Source organism: Giraffa tippelskirchi, chromosome 3 (genome assembly GCF_054371585.1).
Source record: "Giraffa tippelskirchi isolate mGirTip1 chromosome 3, T2T-mGirTip1v1.2.pri, whole genome shotgun sequence".
Lineage (NCBI taxonomy): Eukaryota > Metazoa > Chordata > Mammalia > Artiodactyla > Giraffidae > Giraffa > Giraffa tippelskirchi.
In genome coordinates, this window is record NC_137277.1 from 14,834,048 (window position 1) to 14,850,809 (window position 16,762).

Below are 16,762 nucleotides of genomic sequence, written 5' to 3' on the forward strand. Positions count from 1 at the left end.
CCTGCCGGCCATTGCCAGGCCCCATACTCATACCTCCATGGCCTGATTGTCCGGCCTCTCGGGCACTTGCATGAGGGAGAGCCCACCCCTGCCCTCAGTTGGCTCTTGGGGCTCCCCAGCCCGCTCGGGGCTCGTCTCCTAGGTCCTCCATGCGGCTATCTCGGGTGGTTCCTCTTGCTGCCCCCCGGCCCCACTGGGTCATTCAGTTAGTTCCTCTTCCGCATCTGCCAGTGATGTCTTCCATTTCTCTGCCTCCTCAGACCTGTGCCACAGACCTTTGTAGACTGCTCAGATCCCAGCTTCTCCTCACTTGCCTACTTTGAGTTATTACTCTTTTCTCTAAACGTCTGTTTATATCTGTGCTATGAATAAGCAGCTAATCGTATATTACCTGTGACATGACTTGTATTGTCCTAAGACAACCTTGGCAGCATTGTGTTTTCCAGCAATGGGTTTTCTTCTCCTTTTACATCTTCATACATTATCTTCCCTGGCACATTATATGATTTTTGGAAGTCTGTAGGTGCTCTATAAAAATGAATATTTAGTGTTAGTTGTCATATGATTTTTAAAAGTCAGACATGGATGGCTCGATCTATCAATATACATAGAAATATGCTTAGGAATCTACAAAACTACTAAAACTAATAACTAATTTGGCAGAGTTACAGGACCCAAGATTAATAGGCAAAAATCAGTTGTATTTTTATACAGTAGCGATAAACAATTGGAAATTTAATTTTAAAAACCATTCCATCTATAATAATATAAAAATACTTAGGAATAAAGTTAATAAAAGAAATGGAAGATTTGTGTATTGAATACTTAAAAACTTTGGTAAGAGAAATTAAAGAAAACCTAAACAAGTGGAGAATAGGTTCTCTTTGTGAGTTAGAAGACCCAATACTGTTAAAACAGTAGTTTTTCAAAACTGATTATAGATTCAACACAATCCCAGTCAGAATCTCAACTTTTTTTTTTTATATATATGCATAGAATTTTACAAGCTACTTCTAAAATTCACATAGAAAAGCAAACATGTAGAATAGCCATTTTGAGAAAGAACTGAAAAACTGGAGAACTGACACTATCTGATTTCAGGGCTTCACTAGGAAGCTGGTGTGTAGCCAGGATGCTGTGGTCCTGGTCAGTGGACAGGCATATGCATCAATGGGACTGAATCGAGTCCAGAAATAGATGCTTAAATACAGGGGCAGTGGATTCTCAACAAGGAGACCAACGTAATTCACAGGATAAAGGAAGAAGAAAACACAGGAGAAAATGTCTATGAGCAGGAGTTGGGCAAAAATTTCTTAGCTTGGACACAAGCATGAACTGTAAAAGAAGAGAAATGATAAACTAATATCAAAATTTAAAATTTCTGTTTTTCAGTAAATACTGAAAGAAAATGATGGAACAGCCATAGACTATGAGAAGATATTTGCAAAATATAAAACCAGGGACTTGTATCCAGACCATACGAAGAACTCCCCAAGCTCAGTAAACAAAACAACCTAGTAAAAAGTGAAGTGAAAGAAACTATTCTATATGATACTGTACACTGTGGCTACACGTCATTTTACATTTGTCAAAACCTAGAAGTTGTACAACACACAGGGTGAACTTGAGTGTATATGAGAACTCTACTTTCTGCCCAATTTTCTGTGAATCTAAAAGTATAAAGTTTTGGAGGGGACTTCCTGGTGGTCCAGTGGTTAAGACCCTGAGTTTCCAGTACAGATGGCACAAGTTTGATCCCTGGCCAGGGAAATAAGATCCTGCATGTGGCAGGGCCAAAAAAAAAAAAAAATGTTTTTTTTTTGAAAGGACAAAAGATTTGAAAAGAGAGAATAAATATGCGTGGCAAACAAGTACATGAAAAGATGCTCGGTATCATTAGTTATTAGAGCAATGCAAATTAAAATACTATTTCTCACCTATTAGAATGACTTTTAAAAAGCTGGCAATACCAAGTGCTGACAAATATATGTGAAACTCATACATTGTTAGTGAGAATGCACAATGACAACTGCCAGTTTAGACACTGACAGTTTATTATTTTTTCAAAATAGAGTTAAACATATGCTTACAATATGACCCCAGAATTTCACTCTTAGTTGTTTAACCAAGAAAAAGGAAGGCTTTTCAATAAAACAAAAACAGGGCCATCGCTGGCAGTCCAGGGGTTAAGACTCTGTGCCTCAATGCAGGGTGCACAGGTTCAATCCCTGGTTGGGGAACTAAATCCCACATGCCACATGGTGTGGCCAAAAAGAAAAAGCATTAAAAAATATTTTTACACATAAATGTTCAAAGCAGCAGTATTTCTAATGGCCTTAAACTGGAAGTAACCCAAGAGTTCATCATTTGGTAAATGGATAAATGTGGATGAACAAAATCCATATACTACAGTATTATTCAGTGATAAAAACATGGCTGAATCTCAGGAGCATCCTGCAGAAGGTAGCCCGTCCCAAAAGACTCAGCACCACGAATCCATCTATGTGATGTTATAGAATAGGCAGAACCATAGCCAGTGTGGCTCAAGGGGTGTGGACTGACTGCAGAGGACCCCAGGAAAACCTTTGGGGGTGATGGAAATATTCTATGTTTTTCTGTGTTTTTTTTTTTTTGGCCCTGCTGCATGGCTTGTGAGATCCTAGTTTCCCAGTCAAGGATCGAACCCAGGCTTCCCCTCCAGCAGTGAAAGCTCAGCGTGCCAACCACTAAACTGCCAGGAAATTCCCAAAATATTTTATACCTTAATTGTTGTGGGAGGTTATACAGCTCTATACATTTGCAAATGTATACATTCCAACTCATGGAAGTATGCACTTAAAGTGAGTAAATTTTATTGTATGCAATTGCACCTAAATAATATTGTTTAAAAAAAAAACATAGGAAGATATTGGTATCTTGAGACAAAAGTCAGAAAGACAAGAGTGGAAGGAATTCTGCTTTTATTCTGTATGGTTAGTGCTTGTCCTTTTGTTTATCCTCCCTACCAATCCATTCCATCTTCCACCTGCGGAAGTTCACGAACAAATGGATGGCAAGTGGCATTTCCAACTGAGCCAGATTGAGTTTGACAGCAAAGTTTGGAAGTTAATATTGGTCCAAAACTGACTCAAAGAAAAGGTGATCAGAACCAGGTGGGACTTTCTCATCAACAGCACCCACTTTTTTGGCCATTACAATGGTTTGGGTTCTCAGATGCTCATTTGGCACACTGTTCTGTGTAAACATGTTACTAGCCAATGGAGGCAAAGGCAGGGGTGGTGAGAGGAGGAGGCAGTTTGTGTACGATTGCCCTTTTAAAAATGCTTACTTATTTTTGTCCGTGCTGGGTCTTGGTTGCGGCATGCGGGATCTTTTCATTGCGGCGCGTGGGCTTCTCTCTAGTTGAGACCTGAGGCCTCAGTAGTTGTGGTATGTCGTGTGGGATCTTTTTCCCGGACCAGGAATCAAACCTGCATCCCTGCATTTCCAGGTGGATTCTTAACCACTGGACAACGACCAGGGAAGTCTCACGATTGTGTTATTTTAGGTGAGATGTTACTTTGTCTGATGGCACTAAATGCCCACAGCACTTCTAGTCATGGAACCACTAAACCCACGGCTGCACGCTGTCAAAGGCCTTGGGTTGCAGGAGAAAAGTGTAAGCAGCTGGGCAGATAATGGCAGCTCTGTGGTTGAATCAAGAGTGCAGAGAGTTGGAGTCAGAAAGCCTGTCTTCAAATTTGGTCTCTGCCCCTTACTAGCCCTGCAGTCTTCAGTGTAACTCAGCCCCTCCAAGGCTGGGTTTCCTTGTCTGAGCAGCGGGTCGGCTGGACTAGATGCCCACCTGCCCAGTGGTTCTTGATTCTGCAGTGAGGGGTGGTACAGCATTAGGACTGCTGATGGGCTCTGGGGTACTTGGTATCTGAGAAACAAAAGTTTACGTGGCTCCATTTTGTGGCGTTACAGGTTCAGCTCGTGGGTTTAGATGAAGAGAGTTCCGAGTTTATCTGCCGGAACACCTTCGACCACCCGTACCCGACCACCAAGCTCATGTGGATCCCTGACACGAAAGGCGTGTATCCAGACCTGCTGGCGACGAGCGGCGACTATCTCCGTGTGTGGAGGGTGAGTGGGCGCTCGACTGGCCTCGAGTGGCAGCTGTGGACTCACAGAGAGCAGGCCAGGGCTGGAGGCCGGGTCACTGCAGCCAGGAGAAGCAAGTGGTAGCGGGTGTGGACTGAGCTTGTTGGGCTCAGCGGATGTCCTGGTCAGTCTGGCCCAGATTCCTTGAAGTCCGGCTGCAGTCAGCCCTGGAAACGCAGGGCTCGGTGAATGTGATATAAGGACTAGAGCCTTCTGTGGGGCTGGGGACACCAGTAGCCTCTTATTCTGCTCACAGCCAGGATATTTTTGAGTACATTGAACGAAATCCGGGGCCACTGGTTCTGTTGCAGCGTGGGAGTGGATGGTGGACCTCGCCTCCCCTCAGCTGAGATGTCACTGCGGCCTCTCCTGTGGCTGGAGGTGTAGCACCCAGCCAGGCGGGTACAGACACTGATTTGGGCAGGATGAGAAGACCTCTTGTCTTAGAAGGATTTGGGGATGAAAATTTGGAAAACAGCTGGGCGGAGGAGAAAGCTTGGAAAGAAGCAGCATTCAAGTCATTCCTCTGGGTTGTATTATTATTCATGATAAAACTGTCTCCACACATCTTACATTTACTAAGGTATCATCTGAAAGAGGCTTGGAAGATTTTTTGTAAAACTAAGACTGGCTGAGTTTGTAAAAATTATTGTTTCTTCAGGTTGGCGAAACAGAGACCAGATTGGAATGTTTGCTGAACAATAACAAGAACTCGGATTTCTGTGCTCCTCTGACTTCCTTTGACTGGAATGAGGTGGATCCTTATCTTTTAGGTAAGGAGCGAGGGAGGGGGTATCCCAGTGTGAAGAAGCAGAGATATGTGTTCTCAGCTGTAACACTGGGCCCTGAGGTACGTGCAGCCTCCTAAAACGGGGCTGAGTGGGAAAGAGGCTAAATAGGGAATGTGGTTATTAATTCCTCCCATGGAGTCAAGCTTCCCACACGTGCAAGTCTCATCTCTCCAGGCAGAGGCTAAGGCCCTGGGGTGAGGATTGAGGACATGACTCTTGGGTTCTCCTGGTACCCTCCCTGTACTCAGGAAGTGCTTGCAGCATGTCTCCTGGGCTCAACAGATGAACAGGCACGAGGAGAGATGCTGCCGCTGACTCCCGTGGTTGTTTGCAGGTACCTCTAGCATCGACACAACGTGTACCATCTGGGGGCTAGAGACCGGGCAGGTGTTGGGGCGAGTGAATCTCGTGTCTGGCCATGTGAAGACCCAGCTCATCGCCCATGACAAAGAGGTACTGATGCTGCTCCACAGGCGCTTTCTCTGCCTTAATGCGAGGTCAGGCCGCTGTCTTCCTTTTTTGCAAGTGACGTGGAAGATCATTATATAATGCTGATGTCTTCTCGTCTAAATTGAAAACGGTAATATGTCAGAACAGTGGAAAATAGTATGACGTGAGTGCGTTTTTTTGACTCATATAAACAACTTATTCTGTAATCTGTTGTTTTTCTTTTTGTGCCAGAGATTGCTGGTTTTTAATAACAAAATCTCTTAGAGGCAAACTTGGACCTGATGTGATTAAAAAATAATCTTATAATTTTAGAATAACACTTACCTTGAAATATATTTACTTTTTTGGGAGCAGGAAGGCAAGAAGAGGGGAAATTTCCTGGCAGACAAAACTAATTGATTAACTCTTCTGTAAACTTGTTTTATGAATTTCTAGTATGTTCACTTAATACTTCTATGTGTAATACTATTTGGAATTGAATATGGTTAATTTTGATGGTGATGTTTCTTCTATGTGTATTGGAAGAGCTGAAGGGAACGACCTCTAATTGTATTCGCAGAGCCTTCTTCTGGGTGATTTTGTAAAATGGTCATAAATCTTTTAACTCCCAGAGCCACTGCTTGCTGGTCCTCTACCAGGGAGATCACAGGACGTCTCCTGTGGGTAGTGTTTCCTTTTCTATCCCACCCCTGCACAGCGAGGAGTATTAATGTCTGTACAGATTAAAAGGATATCTAGACATTAGGTGAGAACCGTGAGGTTGTCCACAGAAGTTGGTGACTAGGTTATTGTTCTTAGTGAGAGGTCGTTCTTCAGCTTTCTGTGCTCCCAAGGCAGAGATCTGTTAAAGTCTGCTTGACTCGCCACCATAAACCCAGGGGCAGAGGAAGAGTTTGATCTGCCGAGAATACCAGTAAGGGCGTTCTGGCACCCAGTGGAACAAGTTGCCACATTTTGGTTCTGTGACACTTAGCCTGTTGTTCTCTGTCAGGGTCCAACCTGGAAAACTAGAGCTACTCCACATGTTTAACCCGAGGGGGTTTAATGAGGAGATGGCTCACACAGATGATGGTAAAGTGGAGGAGCCACACGCCGCAGTGAGGCCGTCTGGACAAGAGGCGCAGCGAGTTTAACAGCCAGCAGGCCTTGGCCTCAGAGAAATGAACCGCAGGGTGGTTGTCCAGAGGGAAACACGATACCTCCCAGCACCTTTGATTTTTCTCCATCCGCATCTCGTTGAAGTAAAGACTTGCTCGGAGGTTCTCGTTGCTGTTGGCGGGTTGGGGCAGAGGAGGGTAGCGGGTGTCTGGGAGTTGTCACCCTCTCTTGGCTTCTGATGAAATATGTGGGTAGAACACAGAGGAAGGAGCAGTCAGAGCTGGCTTTACACGCTTGGCTGTACTGCCTGTGGGCACCATAATGATGCTGCTGCCGTGGTGTCCCTGTCCTGGGAGTCAGCCAGCCGTGGGTGCGCGTGGGGATAAACATGCCCCAGCCCTGATGCAGCTGGCCAGTGCCTAGGTCTGTCGGGCCTTGGAATGGCCAGCCTAGTTTCCTGTTGAACCACTCCTCGTTCCCACCATAGAAAGAGAAGTGCAATTTCTTCACTGTCAGCCAGAGGAAAAGCAATTTATGATGTTGATTAGAAACAGATGCTTGTTTGTCAGTGTCCCGCAGTGGGTGGAACCTCAGGAAGGCTGGAGTCACAGCGTGAGGGAGAGGTTCCACTCGTGTCTCCCCAGAAGTCAGCGCTTACTGTCCTTCACCCCAGGAGGTGGGTTTTGTTTGGCATTTTGTTCTTTGTTCAGCATTTTGTTTTTCTTTTTCTCTCTCTCCGCTTGTCTGGCTCTGGCTTTGTCGGTCTCTCTTCGTCCCTTTCTTTCTCTGAAGCCCTCTGTTGCTCTCTGCCTGTTTTCTCATAGACATTAGTGTAATACAAAGTTTACAGCAGGTAATAAATGCAGAAGACAATAATTCAAAACCTAAGTTGATACACTTACGAACACAAACCAACTAGGAGAAGAAACAGCATTTCCTTGGAGAGCAATATTAACCCTCTATGTAGATAAAGGAATACCGAAGCCTCCCATGATTCAGAGCGGCTCTTACCTCTTTCTTGCACATGGGTCTCAGGTCCAGGTTTCACAGCACACCTGTGGTCAGAGGAGGGCTACTTCCACCTCTCAAATCGATGACATCAGCCTTGATGTGGTCATGGATCTGCTCTGATCATAAATAGATGTAAGCCACAAGGGCCAGGAAGTAAATGTCTCATTGTCCTAACAGGGTGGCAGGAGATAGCCACTGGTTCTGGCTTCATTGAGCCCGTCTAAGTTGACCGGATAGAATACTTGCTGAGTTATTTGTGCTCTGTTGGTCAGCAGGGTATATGCTGTGTTATCACGGAAGGTGGAGGAAGAATACTTGGAAGGCAGCAAGTGAGAGGAAGCCTACTGGCTTCCACCATAGGATGATCGTCACTCTTTAGGTAATCATTGGTGTTAGCACTCTTGGTTTCCAGTCCTCACAGGCGCCGTATGGCTTTATTTAGCTCCTTCCAAGTCATGAGCAGGGGTTTAGATGAACCAGGGGACAGTAGGTTTCCCTGTGACATGAAAAGGAGGTAACTGACCTGAATCTGACTGTTGCTTCTTACTCACCAACAGGTCTACGACATTGCATTTAGCCGGGCAGGGGGCGGCAGGGACATGTTTGCCTCCGTGGGTGCCGATGGCTCGGTGCGGATGTTTGATCTCCGTCACCTAGAACACAGCACCATCATTTATGAAGACCCACAGCATCACCCACTGCTGCGCCTCTGCTGGAACAAGCAGGACCCCAACTATCTGGCCACCATGGCCATGGATGGAATGGAGGTAAGGACCCCGCTTTGGGCTAACCTAGGCCCTGCCTCTCTGCTCCGGACCCTGCTTAGGAGAGCGGTTCTCAGCTGATGGCAGTTTTCTCCCTAGAGAATTTTTGGATCTACCTAGAGACGTTTTAGATTGTCCCAACTTCGGAGGGGGTGGGGGGTGCAGGAAGGGGTGGTGCTCCTAGTGTCTGGGAGTTGGGGGCCTGAGGTGCTGCTTGCTGCACATGCTGTGGTGCCCAGGACCACTCCCCACAACACACAACACAGCGTTCAGTTCAGTTCAATTCAGTCGCTCAGTCGTGTCCGACTCTTTGCGACCCCATGAATTGCAGCACGCCAGGCCTCTCTGTCCATCACCAACTCCCGGAGTTTACCCAAACCCATGTCCATCGAGTCGGTGATGCCATCCAACCATCTCATCCTCTGTCGTCCCCTTCTCCTCCTGCCCCCAATCCTACCCAGCATTAGGGTCTTTTCCAATGAGTCAACTCTTCGCATGAGGTGGCCAAAGTATTGGAGTTTCAGCTTCAACATCAGTCCTTCCAATGAACACCCAGGACTGATCTCCTTTAGGATGGACTGGTTGGATCTCCTTGCAGTCCAAGGGACTCTCAAGAGTCTTCTCCAACACCACAGTTCAAAAGCATCAATTCTTCAGCGCTCAGCTTTCTTCACCGTTCGACTCTCACATCCATACATGACCACTGGAAAAACCATAGCCTTGACTAGACGGACCTTTGTTGGCAAAGGAACGTCTCTGCTTTTAAATATGCTATCTAGGTTGGTCATAACCTTCCTTCCAAGGAGTAAGCGTCTTTTAATTTCATGGCTACAATCACCATCAGCAGTGATTTTGGAGCCCCAAAAAATAAAGTGACACTGTTTCCACTGTTTCCACTGTTTCCCCATCTATTTCCCATGAAGTGATGGGACCAGATGCCATGATCTTAGTTTTCTGAACACAGCGTTATCCCACCCCAATGTCAGTAGTGCGGAAACTGAGAAAACCTGATCTAGAATAAGGAGTGTGTGTTAAGAACTTGTTATATAGAGAGCTGGACTCAGAGCCAAGAAAAGCAGTATCTAAAAAGTCGACCAAATCATTCATGCTTCTGGTGCCGAGTAAACAAACAGGTAGTTTTCCCTCTGTTGTCTGGGCAGAGTTCTTCCAGCCTTAGTGAGTGGATGGGGAAATGGCAGCTGTGTACCTGTTGTTTCATAGAAGCAGTCACTTGTGGGTGGAGATGATGCCGTGATGAATTGTATTTTGAGGAAGCCAATACCTTTCAGATTTTGCTTTGGGGTTCAGGGGAGAGGGCTCTCGTCTGCCCAGTGGAGCAGGCACAGAACTGTGAGCGCATACACCTGACGGTGTGTGTTGGATTCTTCACATTCATGCCGCCTACCCCTCCTCCCCTGCAGCCTAGAAGCCCCATGTGGCTTACGATATGGACTATAAATGACCCGTGCCTTTGTTTCTTTTTTCCTCAACCTTATAGCTACTTTGGGGACCCCTCTGTCCCTAAGAGTCTTTTCAGTCTACAGATGAGCAAGTTATGTGTACACATTTTTTTGCCCTTGTGTAGTACCTTGTTTTGTTTATTTTTTTCCTGTCACCCACCGGGGTTTCTTGTTCTTTCTGCAGGTAGTGATTCTGGACGTCCGAGTTCCCTGCACGCCTGTCGCCAGGTTAAACAACCACCGAGCGTGCGTCAATGGCATTGCGTGGGCCCCACACTCATCCTGCCACATCTGTACTGCAGGTAATTACTGGAGGCGGGTGATGGGAAGGATTACTGGAAGGGGGGTGATGGGAAAGGAGGGGAGGGGAGGTTTTCCTCTGGTCTCCTTAGCATCGTAATCCTCACTCTATCCCAAGGAAGGTTTGAGAGATTTACACAGAGTGATGCCGCTGAGAACCTCCCTACACTAGCGTAGCTGAAGCAGTCTGAACTCCCAGGTGATCTTGTACCCTCAGTGATTTCAGAGAATCTGTATACTGTCTACATCATATACAGTTACAGGCTTGTGTTGCCCACTGTGTGCCCCCAGAATCCTGGCTTGCACAGGAGGCGCATTCAGGAATATGAGAAGAGGGGCAGTCTCCTTGGGTATAACCCCGCCCCCCGCCACTGCACTGAGCTCTGGTGCATTGCAGGGCCCCAGAGCCTGGCTGGATCTGCAGCATGTGACATGTAGCTCCCATTTCACCATCTGCTAGACCCCAAAGAGTACCCCTTAAAAATATGCTGGCCGTCAGAGTTCTTTTATTGTAGAAATAATGTCTGGTATTAAAAATTAAACAGCACTGAACAGTGCAGAGGTGTATGAAACAGGAGAGTGAAAGTCACCTTCCCTCCTTCCTTTCCCGTTTCCACCTTAGCAATGTAGTTTGGTGGTTTGGGACCATTTCAGCATGAATTTGAGAGCATGAAGCTTTTCCTGTTGGGGGCCTCTGTTCATGCCTGTCCATGTTGTTGAGGAGCAGCCAGAGGCCCAGGCCCACCCCCTTCCTCTGAGCCTCAGGTTGTGGCCTGCCTTCTTCACTGTGGCCTTCGTTGATGTATGCATGTCCATAGGATGGGGGAAAATCCCATTAAATAATTGAATCTTCAGAGAGGGATCTTTAATGACTCAGGTACTTTAAGTGGCTGAAGATGCCATGTGTGGGATCCCATCCCAGCTTTCTTCCCTGATGTCCGCCTCAGAGGAGATGAGGTGTCGGTCTGAGTCCTTCCGCCATCCCCGCTCTGCTGTGGTGAATGGGCCCTGAGACACAGAGGGGGAGGGCTCTGCCACTCACTGGTGAGGAGCTCTGTGGTATGGGGCACCTGCCTTAACATTTCCTCATCATTAAAACCTCCCTCCGTGGGGTTTGGGTGAGTGAGTGCTTTGTAAAGTGTGCCCCCGCCCCAACGCAGGGCTCATGATCCTCACTGCCTGAGTGGTGACCTTGCCTGCCGGCTTTCTGTCCCCAGCGGATGACCATCAGGCCCTCATCTGGGACATCCAGCAGATGCCCCGGGCCATCGAGGACCCGATCCTGGCCTACACAGCCGAGGGGGAGATCAACAACGTGCAGTGGGCATCGACCCAGCCTGACTGGATCGCCATTTGCTACAACAACTGCCTGGAGATACTCAGAGTGTAGTGTCGGTGGCGCTCTGCCCACAAGGCAGGGGCTCGTGTGTCTCCCGCCTCTGCCCCACCCCCAAAGTAAGAAGACACGCGTTTCTGGTGGCCAGTACGTCTGTCATTGCTTTGCACCCACTGTTAGCAGAAACTGCTCCAAAGTCCCCGGCCAGTCACCCTACCGCTCGCTGTGCCGGACTCAGTGCCGCGTGGCGCCTCCTCAGCCCAGGACTGAGTTTTAAGGTTTCTCTCTACTTTCCTCATCTCCTTTGGTTCTGCTATTAAAAATTCCTGTATATCTGTTTGTCAGCCGTCGTGTTAATGAGCTCTGTGGGCCGCGACTGTGTCTGTATCCATCTGTCGCAGACGTCTCTGTCTGCCCAGGACAGCAGTCTGGGTCCTTGTCCATGTGAGCACTTCCTGGGAACAAACACCAGTTTGAAACTGTCTTCATGTTATCTGTGTCTCTTAACAAATTTTAACTTTGTATATTTTTTAATCTATCAGGCTAATTTTTTAACGAAAAGAATTTTACTCCCTGGCCTTTTCCTTGGTTTTATCACCCTCCCTGTTGACACCTTCCTCTCTTCCCTCCCTGCCTGGATCTGGCCCCAGGCCCCTGACTCTCCGAGCAGTTTGCCTTCTTGAATCACTGCCTGGGTGGAACATACCCGACTGGGAGTCCCAAACCTCCTCGGTGCTCTGAAGGCGGCCGGCTCACGCCTTTCCTTGGCTTGGCTCTTGTCAAGGGCATTCTGAGCTCCAGGACAGACGTGTGACCCCTGCTGTTACTCCCTCAAGTACATACGCCTGTCCAGCCCCCCAGGACCTACTGAGCTAGCCAGGCTGATGGAGGTGCCTGACTCCCGGGGGATGGCGGCAGGAAAGCTGAGCTTAGAGCATGTTTCCGGTCCACAGTTTAAGAGTCTGTTTTTCCCTCCAGATATAAGCCCCCGACCATTCTCTTTCATGTCTTGAACGATAGGCAGGAATGATGTATCAGCTGAACTTCAGTATCTCTGTTTGTTTAGTTCACTGTGACTGGTGGTGCATTGGCCACTCTCGTGCTAGAGAGGAGAGAAAGCCCTCCTTGGCAGGCGCATAGTCTGAGCATCCATCCCAAACAAGATCTCCTCTAGAGTGTAGGAGATGGTCAGCTCTTGCAGAGGATGGACTCAGGCTGGGGTGATCCCAGACCATTGATTAAACAGAGCAAGAGAAACTTCAGAGACCCAGGACCAGCCAGTTCAGAGCCCCACAAACCCATCAGCCACCCTGCCCCGAGTTTCGGTTCTGAGCAGTATTGGACATGGAGCCTGTGGGTGTCCATTTCCATTAGATGAATGAGTTCCAGGGAGGGGTCTTGTGTGACTCTGGTGGTAGGCAAGTCCTTGGGCGGGCAGAGTTTGGGACATGCCCAGAGCCTGGGGGGAGTTTGGTTTGCTGGGCTCTGCCAAGTGCCCAAAGGTTTCTGAGACCCTCTGAGTTGAGCAGCTGGGAGTAAAGAGAAGCAGACCTTGACGCCGATGATCTTGTCCACTTGGGCTCTCACCTGCTCTTGAGAAACAAAGCAGTTAGCTTTGTGTTTCTGGGCCCTTAAAGTCTCTTGGTTGAGTCTCCCTTTTCAGAAGCAGATGGATTGATATCCCCAAAGTCATAGCTCTTTGCTTTCATACATGGGGGCTTGTCCCAAAGAAAAAGCCTCTTTTTTTCTTTTCAGTCAGGGTATTTCCCCTTCTACCTTTATTCTTGCTTGTGATTTTGGAGCTCTCCAACTGGCCGTCCGTTTGGCCAACCCTCTTGCGTTTACCGCCAGCTTTGCCCTGCATCATTTTTGGACATGTGACGCGAACCAGTTCTTGGTCAGAACCCCCCTCTGCTTGTTATTGTGTTTGATGGTTCCAGGGTCCTTCCCTCAAGGGTAGCACGGCTAAGTTGAATGTCACTGGCTCTGGGAGGCCATCTGTTCCTTCCTGTGGAAAGGATCTTGAAATGGAGTCTAGTGGGAGAGGTCGTTCTGGGGACAGGGCTTAACTCCACTGAGTTCTGAGTTAAGATCCCTTCCCTGATCTGCACTTTTGTGGTCTGAGTGGTGAGGAGATTTGTCACCTGGAACTTGAAAGCAACCTGAAGAGAAAAGTTGGTTACTAGGAATGAGGATATTTTGGACAAAGTTGCTGTTTACCATGGAAACCAACAACTTTTGATTTTTTTTTTCCTTTGCCCTGTGGACTTCCAGCCCAGTCACCCTCCTTAGGCCCTGTGGTGTGGTCCTCTTCCTCCCAACATCCCACCTGGGCCCAAGTGAGACTCCGCAGCTCACCTGGGGGGAGATAGACACACACACCCATGTATGCACGCGCGCACACATGCACACGTGCACAGGCAGTAGCTGGGATGTTAGAATTTTGAAGGCTCCCTCTCCCTCCCTTCATGCCCTGAACCAGATGGCCTCAGGGCTAAGGAGGGGATTTCTGTAGTCTCAGGATTTAGAAAGCCTCTTAGTCAGCCACGCTCTGGGAAGCAGAGATCTGCTGTAGTTTCAAAAGCAAGTGTTGGTTTAATTTGTTTAGGTTCTCAGATTGCCAGCTGGAGAGAAGAGGTGGGAGGCGCTGCCTCTGTCTTCCTTAAACGTAAGAAGAGCCCTGGGAAGGCTGCGCTGGCACCTCTGGGCTCTGGCTTTCCCTGCTGTCGCCCTTTGATGTGCTCTTGGCCTCCTGAGCCACAGCCACCTTTGTTTTCCTTCTCTCCCTGCGGGGAGGCGGGTGCTGAATATGTCAGGCCTCAGGCTCCCTGTCAGAGAGCTGGTGAGTGGGTCCAAGTCCTTCGAAAGCTTGAGTGTTTACACCCAGGAGAGTCGGAAGCCTCTCTTTCCAGGAAGGAACCAGGAGCAAGATGAGGACTTGAAGAGAGAAGATGTTTGATGATCAGGGGAGAGCCTCTTATCAGAACCAGGATCGGCTCTCAGAGAACTGGTTAAGATTTGAGAAGAAACAGAAAAATAACTGAGACTCCAACAAGTTTTTGATGACAGGTGTGGCTGAAATTTTAGGAGGAGATTGAGGATGGGGGAGGAAATCAGTGATGATGAAGGAGAAAATATTTGAGGGCGGTTCAGGTCTGAGGCGAGGAAGCAGGCAGACTGTCATGTGGCCGTGGGGTGAGACTGCTCTCAAGTGAGACTGTGTCAACCTTCCAGGACCACTCAGCGGTGTCTGTGATGCTGGGGACAGGGTGACAGAGGGACCCCTTCCTGCTGCAGTTCAGCCCTGCTGTTGTTTGGTGGCAGAAATCTGCAGGAGTTGAGAGCCCCTCGGTCCTTCCAGACCATGGCTCTTCTTGGTCATAGGTTTGTAGAGAGCAGAAGCAGAGGTTGCAAAGTCATGCCGACTCCCCACCCCACTGTTCTCTTTCTCTTCCTCTTAACCTTCCCACCCCTTGCCCCTATAGAGCTCTCCTCCTGCTACAGCTTGGGCCTTGAATTCCCAGCCTGCGACATATGTAGGAGCTGCACAGTCTGCCAGCCATGGGACGCCCACCTAGTATCTTCCCTCCACTGTCCCCAGCTCCTTTGACTGCCCGGCTTGGGGGAAAGGAGATCATTCAAGCAGAAGCTCCAGAGCAGATTCTGCCCTTTTCTGTCTGCACTCCGGGATAAGCAAGGAAGATCATGCTAGTCACTTCAGTTGGGTTTTCCCTGGGAGGAGAGCTGAGCCGAGCAGTCAACTGTGACCCCTGGGCCAGGCTCTCCAAGAAGGGTCGTCCCTGCACTGGCTGGGCCAGCTACTGTGTTGCAGAGCCCCACTCTCTTTTCCCATCATGTCATTGCTGCTAATGGTCAAGGTCAAATATATGGCCACATGGAATGGGCCAGGTCCTCTCAGGCTCCTTTGTGGATGTGATTTTTTTTTTTAAAGAATGGAAACATGCAGGTGCCTTCCCGAGAGGCTTGGACTGGTGTCTCCAACCAGAAACAGATAAGCTAATCAGAGTATGGACTCAAGAGGAGGGATGTCAGCAGTCTGTGTAACAGCTGGAAAACATCCACGTACCGGCCTTGAGGACAACCCAGGGGATCAGAGCCCGAGATCCCTGCTCTTTAAAAGAAAGTTCTCACCTTGGGTTGATAATGCAGTGTGTTATGAAACTTGTGGAGCTAAAGCTTGGACTTGCTGGAGTCGAAGATGGATCATTTGATGTGGTTCCTGTGTATGTGATGACCCCTGTCAGTGACCTTCCAGCCTTCCTCCCCGCGCTTGAATTTGTAGCATGATTGTACAAATCTCTCTGTAGAAAATGGAGGTTTCTTGTTCTCTGAAGTGTTAAGCTCTAGCCAATCAGTTTCTGTCCCCTTTAGCCTAGTGTGTCTGAACTTAATTTCTCACTATGTATTTAAACTTTTCCTCTGTATCATAGGTTTTGTGGCATCCCACGGTCAGGTGGAGAGGAAGCTGCCCCTTACAGAACTGTACTGTAACCATTTTTTAAAGAAACATTATTTTCACAGGACTGATTATACACAGGGCTTGTAAAAAAATTTTTAACACTGTGCTGTGAAACCACGATGGTAAATCTCCATTGAAGGCTACTTCAAAGGCACCTGAAAGTGGAGTGTTATATCTATGACTTTATTTCTTGCTTCCTAAGTATATTAAACCTAATTTTCACCCTTTCATTCTGTTTCAGCCTCCTGTATAAGAAGTACCGTATTTTCTGCCCATCATACTTTGTAATAAAACTTGAACATGTATAGATTGACTGAATTTCTTCTTGTGATAAATTCAGTTCTTCCCATTCTGCCATGGTGGTCATGTTCCAGAGACACTGGCCAGGGGATTTGAGTCCACCTCAGCCCATCACACTTTCTGATGGCCTACCTCACCTGTAACAAAACACAGAGCACCTACTGCCCGCCAGGGGCCCATGACCTTCAGGCTGCTTGCGGGGGACCAGAAGAGACATCCATATAAACAAATACTGGCCACACCCCGTGCTGTGATTCAGGTTTAGGTTTCCTGGTGGCCCTGCCGAGGAGAGGATCACCTGTGCCTGGGTGGGAATCACAGGGGCTCAGGGAGAACTTCAGGAGACAAAGTTGCTTGAACTGGGTTTTGAAGACTGAGTTGGAGTTTTCTGGGTGTGCTGCTGCTGCTAAGTTGCTTCAGTCGTGTCCGACTCTGTGCGACCCCATAGAGAAAGGCATTTAAGGCAGAGAGAACATCCATGTACAGATCTAGAGAGGGTAGATTTCTCCCTCAGTCCAGTAGTTAGACCTCACCTCCCAATGCAGAGGACGTGGGTTCAGTCCCTAGTTGGGGAGCTAAGATCCCGCATGCCTCCTGGCCGAAAAAACCAAAACATGAACCAGAAGCAA

General features: G+C 48.0%; 1 protein-coding gene across 3 annotated transcripts in view; it reads left to right on the forward strand.

Annotated features, from left to right (window-relative positions):
• The window catches only part of DCAF7 (DDB1 and CUL4 associated factor 7), a 28,327-nt gene extending 12,189 nt beyond the window's left edge, over positions 1-16,138 (forward strand). The window contains exons 2-8 of one of the 3 annotated variants that reach the window (XR_014078784.1): positions 3,967-4,125; positions 4,805-4,916; positions 5,269-5,387; positions 8,051-8,260; positions 9,902-10,019; positions 11,235-11,472; positions 14,839-16,138. Coding sequence is in view for 1 of the 3 variants with exons in the window: in XM_081576648.1 (XP_081432774.1) it covers positions 3,967-4,125; positions 4,805-4,916; positions 5,269-5,387; positions 8,051-8,260; positions 9,902-10,019; positions 11,235-11,407 (891 nt within the window). In the remaining 2 variants the exon portion in view is untranslated. Of the gene's footprint in view, positions 1-3,966; positions 4,126-4,804; positions 4,917-5,268; positions 5,388-8,050; positions 8,261-9,901; positions 10,020-11,234; positions 11,687-14,838 lie in introns of those variants that run through there. The other 2 variants (XR_014078783.1, XM_081576648.1) reach the window with 2 other exon arrangements.
• The last annotated feature ends 624 nt before the right edge of the window (positions 16,139-16,762 follow it).